The sequence below is a fragment of the Sorex araneus genome, chromosome X (assembly GCF_027595985.1).
Source record: "Sorex araneus isolate mSorAra2 chromosome X, mSorAra2.pri, whole genome shotgun sequence".
In the NCBI taxonomy this organism is placed as follows: domain Eukaryota; kingdom Metazoa; phylum Chordata; class Mammalia; order Eulipotyphla; family Soricidae; genus Sorex; species Sorex araneus.
In genome coordinates, this window is record NC_073313.1 from 360,897,336 (window position 1) to 360,907,022 (window position 9,687).

General features: G+C 57.0%; 1 protein-coding gene across 1 annotated transcript; it reads left to right on the top strand.

The window, feature by feature from the left end:
- The first annotated feature begins 1,677 nt into the window (after nucleotides 1-1,677).
- CENPA (centromere protein A) lies at nucleotides 1,678-7,514 on the top strand. Its single transcript, XM_055123148.1, has 5 exons — nucleotides 1,678-1,796; nucleotides 4,918-4,990; nucleotides 5,864-5,941; nucleotides 6,178-6,333; nucleotides 7,449-7,514. The coding sequence occupies exons 1-4, from the start codon at nucleotides 1,678-1,680 to the stop codon at nucleotides 6,310-6,312; spliced, it is 405 nt and encodes a 134-aa protein (XP_054979123.1). The 3' UTR covers nucleotides 6,313-6,333; nucleotides 7,449-7,514.
- Nucleotides 7,515-9,687: the final 2,173 nt, after the last annotated feature.

Here is a 9,687-nt window from a genome sequence, read left to right on the forward strand (position 1 = left end):
CCGTGACAGCACTGCGGTCAGCGCTGACCCCTGATGCAGACAGGCCAGGCCTGGGAAGTCACAAACAGGCTCAGGGGGGTGCGTGGGGATTGGAGGAGACACCAAACCCCGAGTGGATCCCATATCTGCCTTCCCTGGCAACCTCAGGCAAGCGCCACCAGACCCCAGTTTCCTACAGAAGGGCTTGGTCCTTACCCCTGAGAGGCGCGCTTCTCCCTGCGCCAGGTGTGTTTTGAGCCATGGCCCCGAGGTGCTCTGGTGCTACTCAGTACTCAGTACTGGGGAGACCACGTGGTGCCAGGAACTGACCTGGGGCTCCTGCACGGAAAGCCTGTGCGCCACTCACAAGGTTCCAGAAATACCAGCTCTGCACCCTCATCTCATCCCCTGGGAAATGATGCAAACCCCCCAAAGTCTGGATGTGGGGACCTCAGGTGGCTGCAGGGAAGGTGCCAGACAGTTGGGAAGGCTGGCCAGAACTCCTGCGGATGAAAGTCCATCTTCCACCTTGGTCCCAGCTTGCTTCTATTTGAGGGGTAACTGACATGTCGTGTTATGTTAGTTTCAGGCACACAACTTAATAACTCAGTAAGTGTATATGAACCACCACAATAAACTAGCTAAAATCCATCTCTGCCTGGTAGTGCTCCTGGCTTACCCATGGCTTGGTACTCAGTGAGCACTCCCATCAGACCCTAGCTTTTGTGTGCAAAGCAAGCACCTGAACCCTTGTACTATCTTTCCACATTTAAAAAATGATTTCTATTCCAACTCGACAAGCCAGTACAAGGGGACCCAGGTTTTGGGACACCACTCAGTCAGAAATGGGAGCGCGGGGGCCAGAGCCGGAAGGTACAGCTGGAAGGGCATTTGTCTTGCAGCTGGCCAATCCAGGTTCAATCCCCAGCATCCCATATGGTCCCCCAAGCACCGCCAGGAGTAATTCCTGAGTGCAGAGCCAGGAGTAACCCCTGAGCATTGCTGGGCGTGACCTAAAAAGCGAGAGAGAGAGAGAGAGAGAGAGAGAGAGAGAGAGAGAGGAGAGAGAGAGAGAGAGAGAGAGAGAGAGAGAGAGAGAGAGAGAGAGAGAGAGAGGAGAGAGAGAGAGAGAGAGAGAGAGAGAGAGAGAGAGAGAGAGAGAGAGAGAGAGAGAGAGAGAGAGAGAGAGAGAAGTGAGAGAGCGGGGGCTCGTTTGAGATCCCGCTCCCGGTCGTACAGCTCATCCAGCTGTCCAACACGGTCCTGGGCACGACCAGCGGGTGTCGCATTAACTCTCTGCTTTAAAAGTCATCCAGGGCTAGACGGGGAAGGGGGAGGGGGGAGGAAACATAACAAATGTTTGAGAAACGCGTCCTACAACCACACTGTCGGCACCTGCAAACCCCGTCTCCTCTCCAGCGCTCGCTTCCGCAACCTCGGAGGAGGTCCCGCCTCCCTGCGCTTCTCTAAGTGCCTATTGGTTGAGCTGCTCGCCCCTTTCCCCAATCACCACCGCGCAGGCCTCCCGACCCGCACGCTCATTGGTCTCGCCGGCAGTCGCTCTTGCCAGGGGCGTTCCAGAAGCAGCCACTGGGCGTCTCTACTGGAGTTTGAAAAACGCCGGGCGTTCCTGGGAGCCGAGGGGCGCCCGCGCTGGGCACGCGCCGCCGCCCGCCCGGGACGCCCGGGCTCGGAGCCATGGGTCCGCGCCGAGCACGCAAGACCGGAACCCCGCGGAGGCGCGAGCCGAGCCCGGGCCCCCGCACCCCGCGGAGGCGCGAGCCGAGCCCGGGTCCCCGCACCCCGCGGCGGGGCACGCGTCCAGGTAACGGACCGGGAAACTGAGGCCCGGGGAAGGGCTGGCCCGACACCCTGCACCCGCAGACCCCTCCACGCTGCGCTGCCAGAGGGACTGCTCAGATGCCCATAACCCCACCCGCCCCAGCTCAGCTGAAGCCGTGGAGACCCAGCCTGGTCCCGGGGGTGCGGGGTGGGGAGGGGCCTGGCTGTGCGACTGCGGCCCCCCGCGAGGGAGCCCGAGACCACACCCACGAGCACCTTACCCAGGCGCAGGTCCTCGGCCACGTGGGACTCCCCCTCTCCCCTAACCATCGCATCCAGCTCTTTTATTTATTTTTGGTTGGGTGGGGGGTGTCACACGTGGTGGTGCTCAGCCGCTGTGCCCCCGGTGGGGCTCAGGAGACCCATGCAGTGCCAAGGATGGGTCCCGGGCCACCCAGGCACTCCAGCCGGTTGGAACATTCCTCTGAGCCTTAATGTAGTATTTGGGTGGACCTTTTTTTTTTTTTTTCTTTTTGGGTCACACCCGGCAATGCACAGGGGTCATTCCTGGCTCTTCACTCAGGAATTACTCCTGGTGGTGTTCAGGGGACCATATGGGATGCTGGGAATCGAACCCAGGTCTGAGGCAATCGTTGTGCTATCGCTCCAGCCCCTTGGGTGGGGCACTTTAAGTAGTCACTTTAGTTGTTTGCTGCTGATGACTGAGTCTTTCCCGTTTTTCTGCATTCTGCATCCTGTTGTGTTCTCGAGGCCTGTGGCTGGGTTGGAAGGAGAGTGTGCAGGTGGGGTCATGTGGCAGTGTGGCCTGCTGGCCGGCGTCCTTGTCTTGATGATTTAACCTGAGGTGCTTACGGAGACTGCCCTCCCTCGCTCTGTGATAGTCTCATCCTCTCATCCTCTCCCCCCTCCTCTTCCACTGACCTTTGATCATACCCACTTCCCAGTCCCCTGCTGACCCTTGGTTGTACCATCCCCCATTTCCCAGAAAATTGCTGCCCTCTCCACCCGCACTGAGTTCAGTTCAGACTGCCCACCTTGGGGGGCTGAAGTGATAGCACAGCGGGTAGGGCGTTTGCCTTGCACGCGGCAGACCCAGGTTCGAATCCCAGCATCCCATGTGGTCCCCTGAGCACCGCCAGGAGTAATTCCTGAGTGCATGAGCCAGGAGTAACCCCTGTGCATCACCCGGGTGTGACCCCAAAACCAAAAAAAAAAAAAACAGACTGCCCACCTTGGCCTTCCCCATATGTGCTCTTATTTCTGATTCCAAAATAACCATACTCCCCTCTCCCTTCGACTCTTCGTATTCCCCTCCTGCCCTTGTAATTTTTCCTGCCTGTGCTCAGGGGTCACTAGTAGTCCTCAGGGAACCATATGCAGGGCTGGGGGCTGAACCGGAGTCAGCCGTGTGCAGGGTGACACCTGACCCCCTGGACTATCTGGACCTGACAGTGTCAGGTCGTGTTTTTATCTCTGACGCTGTACGCCCACACCCACCCATGGGTCTTTCTCCCTTGCATACACTCGGTATGCCGGGCTCGGCTCCTAACTCTCCCCTTCGGGCCACTCTACCTCTTGGTTCCCCCATTAGTCAGCGGTCTCACTCATGCCCTATTAGGCCATAAACCCAGGTTCTCTCTCATACCTTGCCCCCCCCATCCTATCCCAGCCAAGCCTGCTGGCCAGGGTGGCCCAGAGGCCACCCTCGATGACGTCCCTCTGCCATCGCTGCTCCTACCAGCCCCGTCCCAGCCTCTCTCCACCTTCCCCTTTTGCCCCGTTTCCATCTTCCTTACTCAGCAGCCAGGATGGTCTTTGACGTATAAGGAGCTTCCTGTGCTGCTGAGATCTGCAACCAGGCTCCGGGTGCAGGAGGGCCAAGGCTGGGCAGCTTTCCAGGCCCAACCACGGCGTGTGTAGTTCATCGCTTCCCCATAACTCTGCCTGGTTGCTTCTCCACCCCAGAGCCTGGATCACTCTGGCTCTGGGCTCAGAGGACCCTCCATGGTGCCAGGGATCGGCTGGGGTTGGTCACATGCACGGCCAGCGCCTTGGCCCCTGTCCGCCCTCCGGCCCTGCTTCCTTCCCGGCGTGCCGTGGGCCGCCCGGGACTGTGTGCTGAGCTTTGCTTGTGCTCCTCACTGCTTTGGTCACTCCTTCCAGACTGCCACCCCCACTGATTGTGTCTGGAGGACTGAGGGTCAGGAGGTGGACAGCAGCCGGGAATTTCCTCCCAGGCACTCACTTTCTCAATGTCCTCAATGTCACCGGTCCCTGATCATGGCCTGGGAGTCAGGGAAGGCTTTCGGGTAGAGCTGGCATTTAGGAACATTCCCAAGGGTCAGTAAGACCCTCCATGAACTATTCATTTTGTTGTTGTTGTTGGCTTTTTGGGTCACACCAGCAATGCTCAGGGGTTACTCATGGCTTTGTGCTCAGAAATTACTCCTGGTAGTGTTTGGGGGACCCTATGGGATGCTGGGGATCGAACCCAGGTTGGCCGCGTGCAAGGCAAACACCTTTCCCACTGTGCTATCTCTCCGGCCCCGCCACTCATTACTGACCACACCTTGGGGAGCAGCCTCTGCTGTTTTCTAGCTGCCGCTGATAACTGGGATCAGGAACACTGGCCAAGGGGCCGGAACCATAGCACCGCAGGTAGAATGCCTGCTTGGCACCCAGTTGACCCAGGTGGAACCCAAGCCCACGGGGAGTAATTCCTGAGCGCAGAGCCAGGAGAAAACGCCGAGCACCTCTGGGTGTGGCCCAAAAACTATGTCAATTTTTTTTAAAAAACCTGACAACAATTCCTGCTTCTGCCCCGAGTATGTGTCTAGCGTAGAGTTTCCCAAAGTAGACGACGCTGGGGCACGGGGCCCTGGGCTGTCCAGTGTTGGGGGGGGAGGGGCGTGGGAGGGGCACAAAAGAAAGCCCTGGGGTGCTGTTTGGCCACTTAAAGAAGGTAGGCTTCCAAGGAGGCGCCGAGGGTCTTTATTTTCTGGGGTGGGGGTGAGCAGGAGGCCAGATACGCTCAGGGCAGCTGCCACTAGCCCTTCCCGGCCGTCTGGGCTGGGCCCCTCCCTGACCCGCGCTTTTGCCCAAAGCACCCACCCACCGTCGCCGGATGCGCCTCAGTGTCCTGAGGGAGATCCGCAACCTCCAGAAAAGCACGAACCTGCTGTTACGGAAGTTCCCCTTCAGCCGCCTGGTGAGCCCCCAGCACCCTGCCTGCCCCCCTCCCCCGCCCCGGCCGCCCCCTCTCCCCGGTGGGCGCCCCAGTGCCCGCGCCCGCCTCCATGGCTCGGAGCCTGCTGTTCCTGAAGGAGGCGGCCTTCGCGCACAGCACCCCGACGCTGCGTTGGCTGTGACAGACGGGTCCCCTCCTGCAGCCCCCCGCCACCCCCTTGCTCCTCCTGCCCCCAGGAGTGGGACTGGAGAGCGACGGTGGCTGCTGGAGGTACACAAGCCTCTGGCCAGGGGCTCGTGTCTCTGTGCGACTCCCAGCAGCGTGAGGCAGTGCTGGTGGTCAGGGGGCTCGAACCCGCAAAGACATGCTCCGCCCACTGACCCCCCTCCCCGGCCCACTCTCTCCCCTTTGGAAATCTTTTTTGTTGTTGTTTTAGTTTTGTTTGGGGAGGGGGGTTGTTTTTGCTTTTTGGGTCACCCCCGGCGATGCACAGGGGTTACTCCTGGGCTCTGCACTCAGGAATTACTCCTGGTGGTGCTCGGGGGGCCATATAGGATGCCGGGGATTGAACCCAGGTCAGCCACATGCAAGGCAGACGCCCTACCCGCTGTGATATCGCACTCAGGCCCTGAAATCCTTTGTTTATACGTTTTTATTTTTTCCCCTGGGGAGTTGGGAAGTCGTTTGGGCCAGGCCTGGTGGTGCTTACACATTGCTGCTGGCTCTGTGCTCAGGGACCCCTCCCGGCTGTGTTAGGGGACCTTCCATGGTGCCGGGGACAGAACTCGAGGGGTCAGCTGCATCAGGGCAGGTGCCTTAACCTTTTTTGCTTTCTCCCTTCAATCTCCTTCTCGCCTCCACCCCGCTCCCTTGCTCCCCGCCCGCCTTCCACAGGTCAGAGAAGTATGTGGGAAGTTCACTCGGGGCATAGACTTTAACTGGCAGGCCCACGCGCTATTGGCCATACAGGAGGTGAGAAGGGGGGGGCCCAGAGGTGCTGTCGGGGGGTGCATGAGTCCTGCCTCCTTGGAGAGAGGGATGGGGAGCCCGCTGGGCTCAGGGGCTGGCCGCTCGCTCGGTGGTAGCAGAGCGTGGGCCAGAGTCTGGTCTGCGGCTGTGGGCCCCGTCCCTGCCCCCGTGCCCCCTCTGTCCGAGCCAGCTCCTTTCATCTCCCATCCTTGTCCCGCATCTCTTCCTCTACTGCCCAGGCGGCCGAAGCATTTCTGGTTCACCTCTTCGAGGACGCCTACCTCCTGACCCTCCACGCGGGCCGGGTCACCCTCTTCCCCAAGGACATCCAGCTGGCCCGGCGGATCCGCGGCATCGAGGCGGGGCTCGGCTGAGCCAGCGCACGCCGTGTCTCTGTAAGCCGTTCCCACGTGCCCACAGGGGAGGGGCCTCCCCACTTTCTTCCCTGGGTGGGGGCAGCAGTCTCCAAAGGATTTCCCAGGGCTGGAGCGGGTGGAGCTCTGACTTGCGCACAGCTAACCCGAATATAATCCCCAGCACCCCACATGGTCCCTCGAGCACTGCTAGGAGTAATTCCTGAGTGCAGAGTCAGGAGTAACCCCTGAGCATCGCCAGGTGTGACCAAAAAAAAAAAAAAATTTCCCTTCTCCAGCCTTAATTCCCCGCCGTCTCTTCCCGTGCTTTTCTGTGAAAGGGCGGGTGAGCTTGGATGTTTAAAGCTATAGCTTGTACCCTTTTGTGCCATGGTAAAGAAAACTGATTTTGGGGAGACAGCCCACCTCATATTGCACATGTGAGGCCGAGTTTGGTCTCTGGTCCTGCTTGGCAGCCCCTGGGCACTCCCAGTGTAGCCCGTTTGAAGAAGAAGAAGAAGAAGAAGAAAGCTGTTTTTCTATTAGGAATTGCCAGGCAGCCTGGAGACAAATATAAAAGTTAAGGCACTACTGGGGAAGGCCCGAAAATGCAGTGGACGCTCATGTTCTCTCACATGTGTATTTTGTCTTTCCCTCCCTTTGATGTCCCAGGTAAAATTGTCTTTATAAAAGAGAAAGAAAAAATAAAATAGATAAATAATAATAAAAATAAAAAAGAGAAAGAGGGGCTAGAACTGGTAGGTCATTTGCCTTGCATACGGCTGACCCTGGCATCTCATATGGTCCCCTGAGCACTGCCAGGAACAATTCCTGAGAGCAGAGCTAGGATTAAGCCCTGAGCATCTTTGGGTGTGACCTCCCCAGACCAAATTAGAATAGAAATGAAAAATAAGCAAAAGAGAAATGTACAGAAGAGGCCAGAGAGAGAGAGGGAAGAAAGGGAGAGAGAGAGAGAGAGAGAGGGAAGAGAGAGAGAGAGGGAAGAGAGAGAGAGAGAGAGAGAGAGAGAGAGAGAGAGAGAGAGAGAGAGAGAGAGAGAGAGAGAGAGGGAGAGAGAGAGAGAGAGGGAGAGAGAGAGCTGAGTCCACACAGGCATTCTCGACCATTTGTGAGTTAAATCCATTCCTGAATTCCAGGGATCTTCCCCGGAGCCCTGTCGGAAGCCAGGTGCCGCAGGGCCTGTTCTCTCCCGGGCGCCAGCCGCCTCTGGGACGTTAGGCGCAGTCTGTCGCTCTCTCGGTGACCAGGAGGACATCATCCCGCGCATCACCCGCAGACCAAGACTCTCCCTGCTGGGCCCTGTGCACTGCCCAGGACCGTCGGACCTGCTGAGTCACGGAGAGAAGGACCAGGCCGAGTTACCCGAGCTCTCCCGAAAGAGCATTTCAAGGCCCCGCGTGCAGACTGACTTGAATTTCCCCCTCTGGGGCCGGGGGAGCATCGCGTTGCGCTGGAGCCGCCTTCGCTCCGGCCTCCCCTGGCCGCCTCGGCCCGCGCCGGAAGCTGCTTGGGTCCAGCTGCAGAAACTCACCTGGGGCCGAACTGGAAACGCGGGTTTGAGGTTCTGGCTTCTTTCTAGCAAATTACAATCAGAGTCTTTTAAAATGTTCACTCACAGAATGTTTTACTTTTTGTGGTTTGTTTGGGTAAACTCAGGGGAGCTGTGTCATTGAATCCAATTTTATACATTAAAAGTGTTCAAATTTCTGGGGTTTTAAAGTACCCTGTCAATGTCTTTACAGATATCTTTTATAACTTCTATGTGGAGAGATAATAAAAATTAAGATCATATTTTTTAATGAAAAGAAATTTATAAACTTGCCATGACCTCATGCAGAGATCTTATTTGTGTGTGTGTGTTGATGTTCTTTGCATGCACCGTCGCTTTGGCCAGAGGCCTGGGGGTCTGTGTTTGCCTGGAGTCGAGCTGAAGCAGGCCAACCCCTTGCCCTTCCGTCAGACTGAAGGCCTCCCCGAAGATGCCAGAGACGGGAAATGTCAGCCCCAGGTGTGGCTTTGTATGTGGTGAGCACGGGTGAGAGCGGGCGTGTGCAGTTCCACAGATGCCCCAGCAGCTGGCAGGGAAGCGCCTCATCCTATTGTGCAAACCTCAGGCCTGTGGGACAGTCCTGCCGCGCCTCAGCTCTCACAGATGCAGACAGCCCAATAGAGCTCTTACCGGGGCACTGGGGAAGCCCCTGCTCTGACTATTATTATCTAGAAGCTTCTGGACTCCCTCTAGTTTCCTTCTGAGTAAATAATCCTACTTTTCTGGAGGGAGGATGTGGATTCTGAGGAGAAGGTGGTATTCTCCACCGAGGGGGGAAGGGAGGAAAAGGGCGCAGAGAGAGTCCGGCAAGTAAAGCACTGGCCTTGCGTGCAGCCAACCGAGTTTCAACCCAGCCACCAAGAAACCTCTCAGTCCTGCCAGGAAAAAGTAGATTCATACCCTAAGGAAGGACCCAGGAGACCCCGGGGTGGGGGTTTCGGGGGTGTTAAGCTGCCTCTGACGGTCTTGACTCGAGTGTCACAACACTATGGTCTTTTAAACTTGTGCTAAGCAGGGCATGCACAGGTCACAGTCAGGGCCTGCAGGATACCAGCTCCCCGCACCCCAACACATAGACCAGGAAGGCAAGAGTCAGTCACCCCGAGACACTGTCCGTCATAGGCACCCTGAGTAACCATTCAGTGGGTGCGTTGGTGTTCTTGCACTTTTCAGGGTGATTTCATCAACTTTCACTCCAAACTCTCCACTGCATGTTTTGTTTCTGTTTTCACACTCCTCGTAGTCAAGAACTGTCATAGTTTTACATTTCTTTCCCTCACCAGGATCCAAGCTGGGTGCCCTGCGCCTTGCTGGGCAGCCACCCCCCGTGAAAAGAATACCCAGGGGACCAGATAGTGCGGGCAGCTAGGGCCTTGCCTCGCGTGCAGCTGACTCGGGCTTGATCCCCAGCCCCTCATATGATTCCTCAACACAGTCAGGAATAAGCCCTGAGCACCACCAGGACTTGGCCAAACGCCCTCAAAATAAAAGAAAAAGTACAAAGGGTGGGGGTCTGGTTATAGAAAATCATATTCTTCGTGTTCAGAGCTTTGTTCTCTGCAGTCATGTTTGGTAAAACACGTCTCCCACTTAGCCCTGTGATTTTCTTTGTGAAATGGAAGTCGCTAAAAGTTATAATTAATGTGCACAGTTGAGACTTGGAAACAATAGTAAAAGAGAAATACAACCGCGTGTGATTTTTGTCTTCAGAGAAAAAGTCGAGAGAGCATATAGCGGGGAAGGCCCTTGAGTGCAGCCACCAGGCCCCATGCCAGCACCGCATAAGGTCTCGGAGAAAAGGAGAGAGCAAGAAGGAAAGTGTCTCC

What these genes read in the sequence shown, in the direction of transcription:
- CENPA (XM_055123148.1), top strand. Translation starts at nt 1,678, where the DNA reads ATGGGTCCGCGCCGAGCACGCAAGACCGGAACCCCGCGGAGGCGCGAG. An exon ending in AGTTCCCCTTCAGCCGCCTG is followed by an intron (nt 4,991 to 5,863) that starts GTGAGCCCCCAG and finishes CGCCTTCCACAG; the next exon opens with GTCAGAGAAGTATGTGGGAA. An exon ending in CGCTATTGGCCATACAGGAG is followed by an intron (nt 5,942 to 6,177) that starts GTGAGAAGGGGG and finishes TCTACTGCCCAG; the next exon opens with GCGGCCGAAGCATTTCTGGT.